Source organism: Alligator mississippiensis, chromosome 2 (genome assembly GCF_030867095.1).
Source record: "Alligator mississippiensis isolate rAllMis1 chromosome 2, rAllMis1, whole genome shotgun sequence".
Lineage (NCBI taxonomy): Eukaryota > Metazoa > Chordata > Crocodylia > Alligatoridae > Alligator > Alligator mississippiensis.
This window is the reverse complement of record NC_081825.1, coordinates 80,466,180-80,486,321: the sequence shown is the minus strand read 5'-3', so window position 1 is coordinate 80,486,321 and position 20,142 is coordinate 80,466,180. Positions and strand designations below refer to the sequence as shown.

The window sequence follows — 20,142 nt, the reverse complement described above, 5'->3', positions numbered from 1 at the left end:
TTGAACAGAAGGTCTACAGACTTGTCTAACATAAACTGATTAAATCTGATACTGCATCCATCCAGGTCTATATTAAACTCAGTTCCACCATTTTGAAACTGGTCTATGTGCACTGAACTGCTGTTCTGTTACTGGTTTAGATTAGTTTCCAATCACTTATACTGGTTTATGTGTCATTTCTGTCCCTAGCCCAGATGTCCCCATTAACCCAGAGTATTTCCCAGGAGAGGCGATCTTCCCAGTTTGTGATCTCTTACATCTCTGCAGATTTTAAACTAAACCAATTACTTCATTTCTTATAGCTGAGGTTAAAAAATAACTTCTTACACTTTCTGTCCCTTTGTCATTCGCATTCTTTTAGCTAAGCCCCCAGCTGTCAAACTTTGTAGTAACTGCTTGGCTTAAGTGGCCTCAGTATGTGCTAACTCCTGACACCAGCAAATTTCCTTATTGTTGCAATATTTCATAGCTTTAATTTTGTTACATAAGTTTCATGTGAACTGGTAATACCAAGAGGTAATAATGATTTAACAGAATAATTGGGAAAGATCAAGGTTCAAGTAACTCCCACTGTGTTTCTCTCTTCAGGACCCAACATACAAGCATGCGCACACCCCCAATGCCTACAATTTCAGGGCTTGGATCATGTGGCATATATCTGTTTGGCACATTTGGACAATCCTTCCTGTTCAATCTTTTAGATGGACCATATTTAAGATTCAGATGTTCATGATTTATATGGAGATAGTAACATAGTCCCTACATACAAGTACAGTGTGTTTAACATAAATCCTACAACCATATTATAGGCATCTAATTTTCTATTATAAATATCCAGAGTCCTTGGAGTGGAACTGAGGCTCCTTAGTCCTAAAAATAATTCTATTTCTAAACTTATCAGAAGTGGCATTTCAGTCCTACTACTCTAAACTTTTTCCTGAGAATTTCACATTCCTTTAAGGTTTTAATTAGTTTGTCAGCACTTGCAAAGGACTTGAAGAAACTTAAAGGTCAATGGCTGTTATAATTAGAAACTGAAAAGAGGAAAACAGATTGCTCCCTTATTACTTTATAAGAATTGAGCAGCTCCAGATACCTCACTGGCTGTAAACATCAAAAATCCTTTAATGGACATCTGTGCCAAGATGGACTGTCATTCACTGCATTCTCCACTTGCACTTGGAAAGGATCTACATCTGTTTTGTCTATGCCAGCCTGAGAGAGAGGGTAAACACTGAAGTACTCAGACAATCACTGGCTCCAGTTTCCTGATATGTAACTAGTAAATGATGTGTGCAGCCCGTAAACAGCCTATAAACTGCTCCTTTCTTTTTGCAAAACACATCTGCTAAGAATTTGACTCTTAAATTTCTTGGCAAAATCTATTCCTGCTAGAAAATAATTTATTTTTTTTTAAATCCCTTCTCATCAAGCTTGATCTTTTGAACTTATTTGTGCCTCTTCCCTACATAGCTGGAAGGGTACATGTTGCATCTGCTGTTTCTGCTCTGCCTTTTCAACATCCCAAATGCATGTATATGGCAATTGTAGAATGACTATAGGAGACATTAAAGTTAATGAGCAAATTGCCATCAATTTTGTATCTGGGCTGTACAATTATGCCATTTCCTCAACTGCTAAGGTAAAATGCTAATCCCAAGAATACTTGTTCTAATGCTTACAAAATAGGTCCTAGATTGCAAGGTACCTGCTAGTATTTGAAGGGTATGTCAACTGGCCCTTAAATTGGGCTTTAAAAAGCACATTCCTTGCAAAGAAATAGAATTTCATACAGTGTTTGTGACCAAAGTCCAAAACGTTGGCTGGGTTGGGTGACATTTGCCCTGATGATGAATAATATTATAGACTGGGAGCACTTGCAGCATGACCAGCTGTTATCCAGTGTGCATTTGCAAACATTACATACCTTTAACGTTTATGTGAGAACATGTTTTGCAAAGCCAGATATAAAATGGTAGCTCTGAGTAAATTGTTTCGGACTTCATGCATCCTGTATTCAAAGTCGTATGGGAAATTCATTCACTTTCCTGATACAATATTGAATATCTGTAAAATGAAACTTTTCTTCACTTATTTAATATTCAACAAGTCTCTCTGCCTTTGCCCAAATGCTGAGTTATGGGGCCTGAAGTCACTCCATCCTCATCCCCATTGAGAACTCATTGATTTAATAGAACCATTTTACAATAGTGATATGAAAGCCCAGAGATAAAACACTCTGAAGTTAAACTAAATGACATATTTGAAAAAGGATCAAAGGGCAGCTTTACAAGTGCTCCGGGATGGGGGCTGGGCACTTTAATTACAGTACTCACAGCATCTCATGTATTCAGCGTCTTGTGCTTCTAAATGGCAGAAGGGGCACTTTAACTAAAACTCATTCAACCCCCATTCAATACTGAGTACTTCATAATTTCTGTACCACTCAAATTAGCTCAAGATTAGGGTCAGCCTGGGTTTCAGGGTGCCCTACTTTCTTCGGACTTCACTCAGGCTATGCTTGACTTCTGGTCTCTTCTTTTTTATGGTCCACACAAAGGGAAGATGTTTTCTTTTAACTAATTGCATATCAGTTAACATGAAAGGTAGTTCATCTTTAGGCATTCAGTCTGTAGATATGTATGTCTGAAAGATTATCTAAGGATATATCACGCTCTCATACCAAGTATAGTTAAATCAGCGTAAGTGTGGCTTACTTGAAAGCAGACTGTGAACAGCTGCGTTCCCATTTTTGTACCCATGTGAATATTTCTAATGTCCTCTAAAAATACAGCCAGTTTTGTATTCTGAGCACTAAATCACACCGTATGAAAAGCATTTTCTAAATTGGTAGAGACTGGAAGCTTCTTATGATGCCGTATTGCATTGTAGTGACCCTGACAACAGAGTCCCAGCACCACCTTTGTATTCAAGGGCAATACATCATTTGAACAGACGATTAAATTGAGCAGTAGTTCTAACATGATTTGTCATTCATTTCATGTACTGAAGATAACTTGATCACTTTATTGCAGAACTCTTTTTCAGTCATTTCCTACATCAAAGACATGCATTTGCGGTTATTAAATATCGCTAAACTGGTATGAGTCCATGGTAAAACATAAATTTGTCTTTAGATTAATGTTGTACTTTCAGAAAATCGGAGTGATACTTTTTAATTTTTCAGTAGACATTTTTTGCAAGCTGAAACGTACAGAATGTAGGTTCAAGTTACCCTAGGTACTCTCTCTTCTTCACTGAGCCCTTCTACATGTGAATATCAGATGTGATTGTGGGTTCATGCATTAGATCCCATTGCACCTTATTGCTAATGTAGGGGAAGCCTGGGATTGGCAAGAAGCAAGCTCCCACAGCCAGGAGTCCCCTCAGCTAGTCACGTGCTGCCGGGACCCAGAGTCAGCAGTGGCTGGGGCTGAGAGTCCCCTTAAAGTACTTAAACACATAAGTTTACACATGGTTTGCTGAATCAGCACCTCAGTTTCTACCTAACACTAAGGTACTAAATACTGACCTACCCAGCCTGGTTCTGTTGGCACTAATCTTTGTGATGCACCTTGAAACCCACAGATGAAAATGCAAAGTATCTTTTCATACAGTCACTTCAGGGGTTTTATGACCTGTCTAAAAATTAACAGGTTTTTTTCTGCTGTGTAAAATATTTCAGGAAAGGAAGCATGTCCAGAAGGGCAGTGCCTGGTTCCCTCTCCCTCCCTGTTGTTGATGGTTCCTGCTGGTAGAGGGTCCCTGACCACAGCTCCTTACAACCATTTTTATGTGGATCAAGGTTAATTACTATTTATAGTAACTAATTACTAGCTATAAATCCCTAAAGGAATTGATGCCCAGGTGCCATCTCATAACTGCAGTTCTGATGTGCTGCATTGGGCTCCAGAAATTAAACCCACCCTACTTAGCAGCCAGGTATTTTCACAGGGGAGTCCACACCATCTTGTGCCTGATCACACGCATGCAGAATGCATCTAGGGCAAGCTCTAAAAACACAGCCTGAGACCTTATCACAGGGGCGGGCAATTATTTTGGGCGTTATGGAGCTTACCAAGTTTTGGCAAGCTGTCAAAGGCCACATGGGTAGCCCTGCCCCATGACAGGTGCCCTGCCTCCTGTTCACCATCTTGTGACCAGAAGTCCCACCCCCTAGCCTCTGACCTTTGCCACCAGAAGTCCCTTCCCTTGCCCCTGGAAGTACTCCTTTAGGGTACTTTGGGTTTTGCCATCTCAGAACCAGAAAAATAGCAAATTATATTCCAAAAAGTGATTATCTACAACATTCATTAATTTGATTAAAAAAAATATTTTTGTCCTGATTTACACCTGTTTGTGTAGTGTACACAGACGTGACTGCACAATAGCTTAAAATGAAGTCTTATTCTTGTATATTGTGGGGGGTGGGTATATGTTTGTGGGGGCTGTGTGTGTGTGTGTGTGTATGTGGGGTGTGGGTGGCTATGGGGGGAGGGTGGCTAGGGTTTGTGTATGGCAGTGCGAGGGGAGGCATAGGTGCATGTGTATGGAGGGGTATGCATGTGGGACTCACCCTATGAACACACACACACACACACTCTGCCCCTGCGCCTGCAGACACACACATACTCTGCCCCTGTGCCTACACACACACACACACACACACACACTGCCCTGTGCCTGCAGAACATGCACACACACACACATGCTCTGCCCCATGCCTGCAGACACATACATACTCTGCCCCTGTGCCTGCTGACGTGCATGCACACACACGCACACCCCTACCAGCACGGTCCCATGCTCTGTGGTCCAGGGATGCAGCCAGGAGCCACAGCCATGGAGCAGGACAGGGGCAGGAAAGCACGGAACTGGCTGGCTGTAAGTGGGGCTGGGCTGCTCAAGCCTGCTGAGGGCTCTGTCTGGGTCCTCCTGCCCCTGGCTCCAGTCAGCTTTGACAGGGAGCCATGGCAAATAAATATTAATTAACTAATTTTTTAAGGGGCTCCGCAGGCTGGATATAATGGCCTGGTGGGCCGGATCTGGCCCACAGGCCATATTTTGCCCACCCCTGCCTTAGTTGCAGGACTCCCAGACCTGGCAGGGCAGGGTGCACCCCTGCAACTAGGAAGAGCCCCATCAGCTGATAGGACTCCCAGCCATAGGAAAGATGCTGCTACACATGCAAAAGCTGGCTAACAACCAACTGTAAAGTTAATACACATTTTCGAGGTCTAACTTTCTAGCTGGTGAGAGCTTATTATGGTGTGATAACTACTTTGCATGTATAGCTGTCCTCAAGGTAATTGCACAATACTTGTAACATATAGACTAGGGACAGACATTACACATAAACCAGTTTAAGTGATTAGAAATTGGTTTAAACCTGTAACAGAACAGACATTCAGTGCATATAAACCAGTTTAAAAATGGCCAAAACCAGTTTAAGATAAACCTGGTTGAATGTGGTATCAGACTTAACTGATTTGGCTCAAACTGGTTTATGCATTGTCTGTTCCAGACCCCCTGCTGGTTTAAGATAAACCAGAGACCCCCAGCATCCCAGCATGCTGTCTGGTCTGGGCTCTCTGCTCCAGCCCAGCCAGGCTGGCTGCGTCCCTCTGGCCACATCAGAGCAGGGACAGGCAGGGGCGTGGGGCAGGACAGGGAGGGGTTTAATTCCTCCCTCCCTCTCCCACCAGCAGGGACCTGAGCCAGGTCTGCTGGTTGCTCCCCACTCCTGCTGCAGCATAGAGCACCATGGCCCCTAAGGCAGAGGGGGCAGGAGAAAGGGTTAGTCTCCCCTCTACCCCTACTGACAGCCAGGGTAAAGGAGAGGCTGGTTCCCTGCCGTGGAATAGGACCCTGCTGTCCCCTCTGCAGAAGGATGGAGGGAAGGGAAATAATTGCATCCCTGCCCCCCGCCCCACCCCCAAGGGCCTTATGGGCTGGCTGTGCCTCTGCTGAGCCAATGCAGCAGGAGGGGGCAGGGCCCTTGGTGGGAGCAACAGCCCATCATAATGTCCAGAAGCATGAGCCCCTTCCTGGCAGGGGGGCCTGGCTGCAGGCTGGGCAGAGCTGCAGTGCGCTGTACATGGCAGCACCAGGGCGCAGAGGGAGCCAGAGTCCCACCCCCAGCACCACCACCATGGCCACTTTCCTCACCCTGCAGCATGCCCCACCCCAACTGGGAAGGGGCTCACACTGCTCAGGTCCTTGCCAGTGGGACAGGGAGGGGGGAATTAAACCTTTCTCTGGCCAGTTCAGTCGGGACTGACCATGCCTCCCTCCCCACAGTTGCTCTGCAGCTGAGGGTATGCTCTAGTGCCCCTGGCTCCTAGCCTGACCAACTGCAGGCATGTGCCCGCATGTCTGTTCTGTTACAAACTGGTTCACTCTCTGCAGGTTAGACTAACCTGTGAAGGTTGAATCAATTCAGGCTCTGGCTTTTTAAATGTCTGTCCCTAGCCATAGAGAGGGGCCTGACTTACAACTTCACCAGCTTTCATCATGCACATGGAAGCTCTCTGCATGAAATCATGGCTTCATTGAAAACACTGGGAGCCTCACCACTGACTTCACTGGAGCCAGGATATTCCCCTCTGCTTCAAGACTGAAACTTGCAAGAGTTAGAAGCAGGGTAGTGTTTATAATTTCTATTAGTTGTCTTAGTTTAGCAATGTAGTGCCTCTGTTTCTAACTAATAAGAATGCAGGAATTTTCACTATAACCATTGTTCCCCCGGGAAGTTCTGCATATCTCAGGACACGTCCATATGAGATGTTTACTGAGAAGTTGCCTAATTAGCTGTGCAGTAAAGTCGCAGCTTCTACATTACAGCTGTATTAGGTCACAGTATACTAATAAATGCTTCCATAGGTTACTACCTGTCAACACAAGTACTGTCCTGTAGGGGTGTGTGAAGTGGGCCCTATTTGATTCGTGTTTGCCCGAATCAGGGACAGTGATTTGATTCGTTGATTCGGATCACTGTACCTGATTCGATTCAGCTGAATCCAAATCTGAAGATTCAATGCTGATTCAGAGAATCAGCAATTAGGACATAGACACAGCTTTAAAAGTTTTTTCTACATACCTTGAGGTAGTAGGCATGGCTCGTGAATGCTGCAGTGTTGGGGGGGGCCCTCCACGTGCTTGGCGGCAAACCCGGAAGTGGAATGGAAGTACTTCCGGTCCACTTCTGTGTCTGTCAGGGAGTGTGCTGCCCCCCCCACCCCAATGCCTCCCCGGCTCAGTGGTCGGCCATGGGGGGACCCTTGGTGCCCCCCCCAAGACTCAGGAGGCACCAGTCACCAAGCTGGTGGGGCGCTCCCCAGAAGACCCCTGGTGCACTCCCCATCACACCCAGAAGTGGCCCAGAAGTGCTTCTGGTCCACTTCCGGGTCTGCTACCAAGTGCACTGGGGAGCCCCCCATGCTTGTGGGACACTCCATGCACCCCAGCATTGCAGCATTCATGAGCCCCTGCTATCTAGATGTATGTAGAAAAAACATTTAAAGCTGTGTCTTTGTCCAAATCTCTGAATCTTTCTGAATCTCTCTGAATTGATTCAGAGGGTTCCAATTCAATTCGGAGAGATTAAGGGGTCCTCTGATTCAATTTGGATTCGGAGATTCAACCACCGAATGAGGCCAAATCTCCACCAGGTCGAGTTGGGGACCAAAGCTTCACACAGCCCTACTATTCTGCAGTGGTGTTATTTACTCCACCACAGCTCACGTGTAGATGCTAACAGAGAAGCTGGGGCACTAGAGTGCTTCAGTGCAGGGATGCCAGTCAGCTAGCCCCACACTGAAGCACCCTTGTGCCCCAGCCAGCCCCTCTGCAGCATGTTGAGCCAGGTTGGAGCAGCCCCGAAGCTTATTTTTTTTAAAACAGATAAAGAACATGCAGCAGTTAGTATGTCATTAACCAGCCTTTGTTGAAAGGATAGAAAATCTTGAGACTTGTACTTAGATATTGCATCAATGGCCAGCAATTCCCATTTTTTCCTTATTCTGTGGAACAGAAGAAAGAACATTTCTCTTTTCTGATGTGGACTTTGTCATGAGCAGCAAGATTTCTGTAGCCCTCTATGCTATACACCAAACCTAGAACTAAGTGGAAAGGTTTTAGTTAATAGAAAGTGAGTGAGAAGTTATACCCATGCCCCTCCCTGAGGGAAGGTGAAGCTTCATGCTGCTGGTTATTTTCTGCAAAGGCCTGTACATTAGGTCCAAGTTATTTGAGAGACCACCTTCTCCTCACCATGTTTGTTCTTTGGGAATGCAAGGTTTCACTCCTAAAGGTGAAACTCAGAAGAGTCTGACACAGGGTTTTCCTTGTCATAGGGCAATATTTTCAGAGTTGTAAGATGAATCTTTCTCCCAGTTTTCTAGTAACTGTTGGTTCTGCAACCCCTGACAATTAGTTCAGTAATGAAGTTGCCCTTTGCCTCAGTGATATAGCTAAGGGCTATGATGCATTTGTTTGACTCCAGAAAGCACTAAAAATACTAGACACTTTTAACAATAACCTAGAAAGCTTGTAATAAAAACCTAGTAGGAAAAGCGATCATGGAAAGGCAGTCATTGGAAAAAGAGATGCATCCAGAAAATGGTGGAACTTCAAAAAAAGTATCAAAGAATGAGGAGGGAAGAATAAGAGGAAGATGGAAAACTTGAGGGGAGCAGAGAGAAAGATGATACAAAGAGAAAGAAGAGTTGAGAGATAAGGCTTTACTAAGGAATAGGAAAAGAGAAGAAAAGAAGTACCAGACAACACCTGAAAGTGCCTACTGCCTACCCCTCAATCCCCTGCAAAAAATTATTCAGGGGGTTGCAGAAGATGCCTGCAGATTCCTCTGTGAAACAGTCAGGCCTACCTTGAAGACAGTGGATAGAGAGAGACATGGAGAAGGATACAAAATTTTGCAACTAATTTATTTATTTTGCTATTTTTTAAATAATGTATTTATTAAAAATTGCATTTTTTCAGACCAGAATATTTTAATTTCAACATGTAAAACTAAAAACTTGTGCCAACTTACATACTATGCCTCCTCTACTCATTTCCCACCCAGATACTATCACATGCATTGGCAAAAAAAACAAAACAGATTTTCTAATGGCCAAAGCAACATAAAAGAAAAAGTTCTTATTTAATCATCTTCAGCATGGGAAAGGAGATGATAAAATATAAAGAAAACAGTCATTCAGAACCCTGACAAGGACAATGGCTGACTTGGAAAAAAAATGGTGGGCTTCCACCAGTGTTTTATGTCCCAAAAGTCAGCTTCCCCTACAAAGTAGAGGCTTTAATATTGATATTCAAGAGATTAGATGAAAAGTATAATGATAACTTCTCCCATTTGTTTAGAGAACTAGAGAAGTGCTTTAATTAAACATTGAAAACTCGGCATTATAAAGCTGAATATTCTAATAGGATCTAATTAATAAAACAAAAGCAGGAGGTGTGATTCATAGCAAAGCAGGCAGTTTTTGACACTTTCTGCAAAAAATATCCTACATTTACAATTCCTCCATTTTCTTTAGATGCTCAAGAAACATATTTGTTTATTAATTATGGATGTTAGAGTGCATTTTTTCTAAAACTCAATGGACTATTAATCTATTCAGTTATGAAACGTGCAAAAGACTAATAGGCAATCATATTTCTCTAACCTCACCTCTAAGGTCCTAAGCAGCTCAAACTTCTTGTTCTTAAGTCCTTTCATAACCCTGCATTTAAGAAGGGACATTTTAGGTAATGTCCCTTTTTCCATGAATATCTTTATATATTAAATAACCTCAAGATCTCAGTGTCAATTCCCCTCCTAAATGAAATTCTTGCTAAGCCTTTGTCTACACTAGGGAAAAAACTATCAGTGTTTTACAGATGACACCATTTTTCATACTATATTAAATACTTAAACAGAATACAGAAGGAGCAAATTTATAAATATACCTTAACCAGGCCTGCATGTATGTGCACATTTTTATCTGTGCAAGCCCTTTTTAAGCATATGCACCCAGTGGCAATGTGTAGGGGGTGTACATGCACCCCCTGACAGCAGTGGTGCACCTCCTGACAGCCAGTGCTCCCCACTCAGACGACAGGCGGCAGGGCAGGTGGGAGCACCGGTGCCCCCCCTGTGAGCACTGGCCAGGGAGTGGGGGGCCAGGAGAAGCACCGCTGGCACTTCCGGGAGTGCTGCTGGCACTTCTGGGATGCCCTGCTCACACTTACGGGTCGGCGTGATGGCTCCCCGCTCCCCCAGTCAGCGAGATCAGCCATGGTTACGCTGCCCCCCACCCCTTGCCTTCAGTCGGCGAGAAAATCAGCTTATTCCTCAGCTGACTTGCCATTGTGGGGGCACATGCCCCCGCCTGACTCAGGAGGCAACAGTCACCCATGTATTCTCCTCTGTATACAGGTGTTAGGATTTGGGGTGAAACAAATGGGCTTTGTTTCTGCCTCTCCCCACCCTCTACATATACACACACTGGATTGATGAGGTGGTTCAGAAATTGTGTGCACATAAAAGGAGGTCACTTTTAGACAACTGAGATGAAAAATCTGGACTTGCCACTGCTTTTGTAATTTTAATTGAAACTCAATGGTTTAGAAATGTATAGCTAGACGAGGGATTCAAAGGCATGTTTATTCCTTAATGAGAAAAAAAATCACAGTTTCCGAAGCACTTCTGCTCTCCTTTCCTGATATATGTGCGAATCATGTCAGATTTACTAACAGCATGGTGCTGATGCTCCGTAGAACATTCCCTGTGGTTCTGACAGCAGTTTGAACTGCTCTGTTCAGTTTCTAATTACAGCCAAGGCAGCAGAGAGACATCACAAAGCAGAAGTACAGATTTGATTGAGATGCCTTTATTACAACAACAAAAAATGCTCTGTAACTAGAGAGCCCAGAAAGAAAAGAAAAGAAAGGTTGAGAAATTGTTGGGACAGAGCAAAGCAGGTAACTGAGAAACCAATAAATGGGGAGAATACTTAAGAAATAGAAATAGAGAAGCAGAGAAAGAGGAAATAAAGAAGACAGGGAAGAACTAAATCATGAAGGATGCAAGTAAACAGTATCCTTAAATAAAAGCCTTTTCCAGAAAACTGATAGAGTAATCTTGTTCCTGAAATGAGAAGAACAGCACAGGGCAATTGACATACTAAATGAAACTATGAAAGCCCTATGAAGGCTACAAGGTCTTCAGAAGAACAGTTTCCACATTTTATTGAAATAAATCTTTATTTTAGGGTATATCTTGCATGGGCAGAGCGTCATGCTGAAGTGACTGTTCCTGTTGCAGTAGCTGACCCAGGGCTGCATTTGTTAAAGCTCCCATGGTATTTCTACATGGCACTTTATTAATCTTAATGTTAGAACTAATTTTAGCCTCTCTGTCTCAGTTGGCTTGTACCTTTTGAGTATATAACTTGACAAGGAGACAGTTACTAAAAGAGCTTATAGGTTTAGAATAGTTTGGGTGTCCTTTATTTGTATGAAGTATAATTAACCATCTTGGAACTGTGTGAATGAGGCCCTATTGACAGCATAGTGAAAATGGTATTTGAAACTTATTTTTAACTTAAAATGTTGAAAATCTGCACTTAAAATCTATCTACCCAATTTTGCTATTTCACATTTCTGATTGAAAATATAAAAATAAAGACAGAGGTGTTGACAGTCTGGTTGACTTTTACACTGACATTTAACAAAGTGCTGCGTACTTATGGCTCACTCCCACCCAACCCATGGAAGGGTTGAGGCCTAAGATTATTAACCCAAATATTCAAACTGGTAGGCAAGCCATTTTCCCCCAGGCAATATTTATAATGTACAGATAACACTCTGCAAATGTGGAGAAGTTGACTCCACTTCAATAATCAGCAGAGGGATTTTGAGCACTGTTTTAAATACATTTTTAACACACACGTTTCCACTTCGATGAGAGCAGGAATGCTCAAAACCTCTGAAATACTGGATTTAATTCTCTGCAGTGATTTTCATGGCATCTTGATACGTACTTTACATCTCCCAGTCTCAGTTACTTATTTATATAATCTCTGTAAAATAATGTATATTTATGTACACTCTATTGTTTATACAATAATATTTCTGTCTCCATAACCACCTCTTTCCACAAGATGAAGCCAGACATAGAAGCTAATTGGGTGTCATAGTCTATAGATAACAACTGATCTCAGCTGAGTTGCCGTAAGTTCAGCTTTCCCTTATATCTTCTTTCCCTACAAAAGAGAGTGATCATCCAGGATTGCCTTGTTCTCTTTAAATCCTTTTCCAATTTTTCCTCTGTATCAAAATCCCAGAAGTGTATTTCCTTCTTTAAAACCTTCAAATGACTTGCACTGGTCTGAATTATCCTTCCATGGTTTATAGAGCTCTGTCCTGAGTCTATACCAGGTGCTGCCTTTGAAAATAGCTTGAGACTTCCTCACACTTCTTTGAGGGTTAAATTCTGTTTAGCTCCTGCCTGCCTGGGAAGTCATCAGTAATGTTCACAACTTCAGTGCAGATTTCCAGTGAGGTCACACACTACATTAATGCTGGACAACCAGTTCCTTTTACAGGCCTCTTGGCAACTAAAATAATAACAGTTACACATAGTGTACAAGCAATAACTAACTTACCATTACAGCAGCACTGCAACTAGGTAGGTCTTTATTATTAGTTTCTCTATTTTATATGGGGATAAGCTGGTAGAGGAAGTAAATTTGCAAGTCACAGTCGCTAAATAAGTCATTGGCCAGAGCCAAGATTAGAATTCAAAAGTTCCCGTCTTTCAATTCTGTGTTCTTTTTTTCAGTCTACAATGCCTAGGTAAAGCAAAGTTACAGACTATATGCACTTGAAATGGATTGTGGATGTATAATCTGTATGTGACTCTGCCCACGTGCTAGATTTCTGTATACAGCTCTAAAGGGGATGCTTTCTTTTTTTTTCTTTAATGTTGAGTTCCACAATGCAGAGTTGTTTGATATTTTTAAATAATACAGTTTAAGAACCCAAATCTGGCACCTTTTCTTGTTATCAGTAGCACTCTCCACATGACTCTCTTTTATTCCTGTTTTCCAAGAACAGCATCAGTGCCATGTATATGGTCTGATTGAAAATGCAGGACTAATTATTACTGAACAGTAAATTACCTGCAATCTCAAAAGTGCTATTTTCCCTTTATGGGTAAGTTCAGTGGCTCACAATCCATATGGACAGAACATGCTCCACCCACTTAGTGCAAATATAAGTGTTTCTTAAGACTTTGTATATTTAACATTAGTATGTGATCATATCTGCAACAATGTGGGTGCATATACACATGAAATTAATTTGATACAATAAACTCCGGCATAGTTTGTGCTGGAGTTTATTAGTCCCAGGCACATATGCTCCCAGGACTGCAGTATGTTGAGCCACGGTGGAGCAGCCCAGCTGATGGGGCCCCGGTGGGGTTAGCTTGTAAACCTGGGGCTGCTCCAACCCGTCTCAATGTACTGTGAAGAGGCTGGCTAGGGCACAAGGGTGCTTCAGTGAGAGGCTAGCCAGTAGACAGCCCTTCACTGGAACACCTTCATGCCCTAGCCAGCCCTGGTCAGCATCTACACATGCATTGCAGTGGAGTAAATAACTCCCCCATAGGATAGTTTTTGTGTTTGGTAGTACTATCCTACAGCGGAGTTAATTAGTTTACTCCGGCCCAATAGCACTGCATATGTGGACCCTGATGCTTTACTGAGGAGTGAATTACTCCACTCTGCAGTAAATGTCTTGTATAGATGTGACCTGTTATTGTCAAAATAAGAATGGTTTGCATCTAAGCTTCAGAAAACTATAAGAGTCAGAGATAGGAACAGATGGTTTTTCCTTTGAATGAGCTTGAGCTGGATTATTTAGGTTGCAAAAGCAAAAGAGTAAAAGTAAACTTTGATGACTCCCCCCTCCCCCAAATGTCCAGTCTCTATTCCCAGCACTATTCCACAAAATACCTAACCTGGATTTCTTAATGCAATGTTTCAAGGTCTTCTGCAAGAAACAGTATTGCAAAGGAATATGTCAGTAAACATAAATAAGTAAGAGGTGTGTATCTATCCCTGTAATCTAACTAAAACATAACTGAGTCAAATTTCAAACTCCTATGTCCTAGGAAGTGTTATTCTGCATCTTAGTGTAACGTGAAATATCGTTTTTTGGTTTTACAGATTCGAAACGTGGCAGCCAATCTCTGTGTTGACAGTAAACATGGGGCCACAGGGACTGAACTAAGATTAGATGTCTGTGTGAAGGATGGCTCAGAACGGACGTGGTCGCATGAACAGGTATTTTAATAGTGAAAGAAGAAAAGAACTGTAAAATTATTGATTCTCTCTTCCAAATATTAAAGACTTTTCTCCTCTTTGTAAGACATTAAGCAAGGTGTGGAATATATTTTTATTGTGCTGTTAACCGTAATAACTTTTACAAAACAAACATTAATATAGCCTTAGAAATTCCACTACGTGTCTTTAATAGTTTTTCCTATCTTCTTTTATAAAAAAAAAGTTGTTACACCTCAAATACTCTTAGAGCCTCCTTTATTCCTTTGTTTAAATTAGTTCCTAGCATTTTGTAACATGTCCATCTTTGACATGAAGTGTCAACATTTTTGAAATAACAAAGAAGTCTGTCTCCTCCATACCCCTTCCACCTAACAGCCATAATAACAAGATGAAATAAAAGGGCTTGAGAAAGTAGATTAAAAAAGAACTCAAATCAAGAGGTAAGAAAGCTGATCTCAGCAGCTATATGGGCTTCTAGTACAAGCCACATGGACTGATATCCAAGGAAGCTAGAAAGAAGGAGATTGTAATCAAGACAAGAAGTGATGAGACCTTACCTAAATATTTTGGCCATGTGAATCGACAAATATTAGAAACATAGAGGAATACAAAGCTAGGTTTGTATACAGGCTTGACCAGTAGGTCATAGAAAAGGAGTGAAGATGATTTACAGGTTATGGGTTTGGGTAATGTAGAGAGGATAAAGAAATAGGACAGTACATTGGCTTTAGGATTGGGGTTTCCTATTATTTTATCCATGTTTAATTGAAACAATGACATATCAGAGACTGGCTAAGATGCCCAGTTTTGTGCCGAGGGCTGGTGCCCTATTTGTTCACTCCCAGTTACACTACTAAACCTATGTTTCCCAGAGAATCTGAGTTATTCCTATGTGACTGACACAAAATCATATGCACATTCATACAACAGAATATTTTTTTAGAACAGTACAAGATAGCATTTCCTTCAAGCCTTAATCACTTAGGTTTTTCCCAGTCTGCTGAGTTGCTTTAAAAAAAGGCTAGTTCCAGCACAGGTATTTCATATATGTTGTGTCTGAGGAGGTGAAAAATTATGTAAATCCAGGCAAAAAAATTAGATTTAGGATCACTTTTCTTACTTTCTGAGTTAAAATCTAGGCTAGTGAGGTGCGCTGATCAGTTTTGGTGGGAGCTGATCATCTTCAGTACTCATGAACCAGTACTCATCAGCACTGGTTGTTGAGGGTGGTGGTAAGCACTTCCCTGAATCAGTCCCTTAGTTTTGTTTGTAATTATAGACATCACTCCCTGCATTTCACCACAGTCTGAAACTGGAATATGTAGTTCAATAAAGCTATCAGCAGAGGGCAGCTCCAGACAAGCAGTGCACCATGTTGGGAGAGAAAAGATAAAAAGGTTAATGAATGTTTAACTGTGAGAGATTTTCAGTTCTGAAAACCACTAAAAATGCAGATTCATCTGCACTGACATAAGGAGAAGTTCATCATTTTTAAAATTTAGATGAAAAGTGAACTGATTTTAACTTCAAAATACCACAGTCTGTTTTATCCTGGAAAAAGAAACAGGAGGCTTCTTTTCACTGTTACAAGAAATTACACTATATCCAGAAGTTACACTTCCGACTTTGAGGAGCGATTGGGATTAGTTTATCCAGCTCTCAGTGTGAATTCTAAAAATACTGAGAAATGTTTCCAAGTACAGATGCTGTAAGAATTATTGCCCCCAGAAGAAAAATAGATTGGCAAAAATGTACACACATTTCCTTCTGAAAAGGGATTAATTTTTTTAAACTGAAAAACTCTGAAATTGAAAGGCAAAAAGATTGCAAACGTATTTGTAGTGAGAAGATTCAGAGTATCTTCCCTAATATATAATGTCTATCATGCCACTGATGAAGAGATGGTTAATTTGATTACTTTTTAAGATACCTAATATTTACTTGGATTATTTTATGGCAAAATGAAGGATAGATAAAAAGAAGCATGTTTGGATGTTCGGATTTTCATATCAGGACTCAGAGTTTCTGAGCCCTGATGTGAAAGTCGTGCACCCTGCTGATAGGATCAAAAGGTGTGATTGTTGCCACGGTAGGAATCATTATACTCAGCATTTTAAGGCTTCCAGTTAAAGTACGAAGGAAAGAACCAGAGAGTTCTTTCTCTAAAATCTCTCCGAAACTAATCGGTACTCTCTGAATCAATTTGGACAGATTCAGAAAGATTCAGAGATTCAGACATAGACACAGCTTTAAATATTTTTTCTACATACCTCTAGGTAGCAGGTGGCTCGTGAATGCTGTGATGCTGGGGTGCATGGAGCATCCCACAGAAGCAGGGGGATGCTCCCCAGCACGCTTGGCAGCAGACCTGGAAGAGGACCAGAAACACTTTCAGTCCACCTCCAGGTCCGCCTGGGAGCAGGCTGTCCCCCTCCACCTTCCATGCTCCCCCAGCTCGGCAACTGGTGCCTCTGGGCCTAGGGGAGGGCATCCGGGGTCCCCTCCATGGCAGATCGCCAAGCCAGGAGGAGGCATAGGAAGGCCCCCCAGCACGCTCCCCAGCAGACCCAGAAGTAGCCCAGAAGTACTTCCGGCCCACTTCCAGGTTCACCACCAAGCACATGCAGGGCCCCCACCCCACCCCCGCACTCCTGTGGGATGCTTCATGCACCCCAGCATTGCAGCATTCACAAGCCACACTGTTACCTCAAAGTATGTAAAAAAAACAAAAAACCATTTACATCTGTGTCTGTGTCCGAGTCACTGATTCTCCAAATCAGCATCGAATCTTCAGATTAAGATCTGGCTGAATTGAATCAGGGACAGTGATCTGAATCAACAAATTGAATAACTGTCCCTGATTCAGGCCAAATCCAAATCAAATAGGGCCTGCTTTGTGCACCCTAGTGATTATCACTTTGCCACTGAGAATTGTCAGAAAGCCATGAAGATGCTAAAGCCCTTGACTTCAGAAGGGCCAACTTCAATGAGCTTAGGAGACTAGCGGGGGAGGCACTAAGGGCCCAGAAGGTAGAGGAGATGGGAGCCCACGAGGGATGGTCGTACCTTAAGGGGGCGATCCTCCAGGCCCAAAGGATAACAGTCCCTGAGAGAAGCAAGGGGGGTAAGAGTGCTCAGAAACCCCCTTGGCTCAGCAAGGGCATTCAGCAATGCCTGAGGACTAAAAGGGAGGCATACAACCAGTGGAAGGGAGGAACTATCACCAAGGAGGAGTACTCCTCCTCAACCCAGTAGTGTAGGAGGGCTATTAGGAAGGCCAAGGCAGAGATGGAACTCAGGCTAGCGTCCAGGATTAAGGACAACAAAAAGTCCTTTTTCAAGTACATTGGGAGCAAGAAGAGGGCACCAGGCAATGTAGGGCCCCTGCAAGACACAAACAGTAATCTGGTGGCCACACCAGACAAGAAAGCTGATATTTTTAACAGTTTCTTTGCCTCTGTTTTCCTGAAAAGGGACTGGGATATCCCACCTACCAGAGGTAGGGACAATCTTGGGGATAGCTCTATCAAGCCTTTAGTCAGTGCAGATGCAGTGTGGGATCTTCTGGAAGGGCTAGACATTTTTAAATCTGCAGGTCCAGATGCTTTCCCCCCAACGGTGTTGAGGGAGCTGGCAGGGATCATCACAGAGCCTTTGGCCCGGCTGTTTGAGCATTCATGGTCATCTGGCCAGGTGCCAGGGGATTGGAAACTGGCTAATGTGGTCCCTATTTTTAAGAAGGGGAAGAAGGAGGACCCAAGTAATTATAGGCCTGTAAGCCTCACCTCGGTGCTCGGGAAGCTCTTGGAGAGGATCATCAAGGAGCATATCTGTGGGGGGCCTGCAGGGGAGATCATGCTCAGGGGCAATCAGCATGGCTTCACCAAAGGCAGGTCCTGCCCGACCATCCTGATTGCCTTTTACGACCAAGTAACTAAATCCTTGGATGATGGTGTCGCTGTGGACATAGTCTTTCTAGACTTTAAGAAGGCCTTTGATGCTGTCTCTCACCCATCCTCATCAATAAATTAAGTGACTGCGGCATTGATGCCTGCACAGTTGGATGGGTAAAAAATTGGCTGATGGGGCGCACCCAGAGAGTAGTGGTGGACTGGTTGTACTCATCCTGGTGAGATGTGAGCAGTGGGGTACCCCAGGGCTCGGTCCTCGGGCCCACACTGTTTAACATCTTCATCAGTGACTTGGACCAGGGGGTGGAAAGCACACTGTCCAAGTTTGCTGATGACACTAAGATGTGGGGCGAGGTGGACACACTTGAAAGGAGAGAGAGGCTGCAACTAGATTTAGACAGACTACAAAAGTGGGCAGACAAGAATAGGATGGGGTTCAACGTAGACAAATGCAGGGTGCTGCACCTTGAGAGAAGGAATCCACAGCATACATACAGGCTGGGGAGTTCCCTTCTTGAAAGCACAGAAGCGGAAAGGGATCTTGGAGTCATTATTTACTCCAAGATGAACATGAGCCGCCAATGCCAGACCGCAGCCAGCAAGGCCAGCCATACCTTGTCAAGCATCCAAAGGTGCATCTCAAGCCGGTCCAAAGAGGTGATACTCCCCCTCTATGCGACTTTGATCAGGCCGCAGTTGGAGTACTGCTTCCAGTACTGGGTGCCGCACTTCAAAAGGGATGTGGCCAGCCTGGAGAGGGTTCAGAGGAGGGCCACCCACTTGGCGAGAGGGCAGCAGGACAGGCCCTGCAAGGAGAGACTGAAGGACCTGAACCTGTTCAGCCTCAGCAAGAGGAGGCTGAGGGGGGACCTGGTGGCTGCCTACAAGCTCATCAAGGGGGATCAACAGCAAATAGGCAGAGCCCTTTTCTCCCCAGCACCACCTGGGGTGACAAGGAACAATGGTAATAAGCTGATGGAGAATGTTTAGTTTGGGGATCAGAAGGCAATATTTTACAGTTAGGGTGGCCAAAATCTGGAACCAACGTCCCAGGGAAGTGGTCCTCACCCCTACCTTGGGTATATTCAAGAGGAGGTTGGACGATCACCTGTCTGGGGTCTTGTGAACCCAGCACTCATTCCTGCCTGTGGCAGGGGGTCAGGCTAGATGATCTGTTCAGGTCCCTCCTGACCCTAGCTACTATGAAACTATGAGCTTGGTTAAAAGAGTGCTAGAAACAGCTATAAAAACACCACCACAAATTTTTCCTCACTCTTTGTGGCTTATAGGTGTAACCCGGGCAGTACTCCAAAAGGTACCCCCTCTCCAGTTGAAGAGATCAAAGCAGGTGCATAAGCGCTGTGGGAGGTGTAGGGACTCTCCTCCCCCTAAAGAGCAGAGCCAGACCACCACTGGGGACTTAACTATATACCTTTTAATGAGGGAACAATACTGGGAACATAACAGGCATGATCAGGGGGTATAGTGGGCACTACAATGCCCCAAGGGGCAGGATTCAACAAATGTTAGACATTTACAATCATTGACAAAAGACAGGGTTAACAAAATATAACACACAAACAGCAGAGCAAACAATACTGGTTGGGGAAATATAAAAAGGCACAAAATGCAAAATATCAAAGGACAAAGAAATACAGGGCCTAGGTACCTGGAAGGGGAGAAAGGGGAAAAACACAATGGTTCCTTTCCACTGCAAGAGGAATTTCTCCTTGTTAGCTCACTCACCCCAAGTCACCAAAGCTGGGACTTGAATTTGGATCTCCCATGTGGTAGGCAGAAACACTGTCGCACAGCCACTAGTGCTGGTTTTGCTACAAGCTGCTAGGGATCTTGACCTTCCTGGAGCCCCTGCCTCACGT

General features: G+C 43.4%; 1 protein-coding gene across 2 annotated transcripts in view; it reads left to right on the top strand.

The window, feature by feature from the left end:
* GALNTL6 (polypeptide N-acetylgalactosaminyltransferase like 6) overlaps positions 1-20,142 on the top strand; it is a 1,039,950-nt gene that overhangs the window by 996,679 nt on the left and 23,129 nt on the right. For both annotated transcript variants that reach the window (XM_014611634.3, XM_059721883.1), the window contains one exon: positions 14,235-14,351. In XM_014611634.3, coding sequence (XP_014467120.1) covers positions 14,235-14,351 — 117 coding nt within the window. The remainder of the gene's footprint in view (positions 1-14,234; positions 14,352-20,142) is intronic.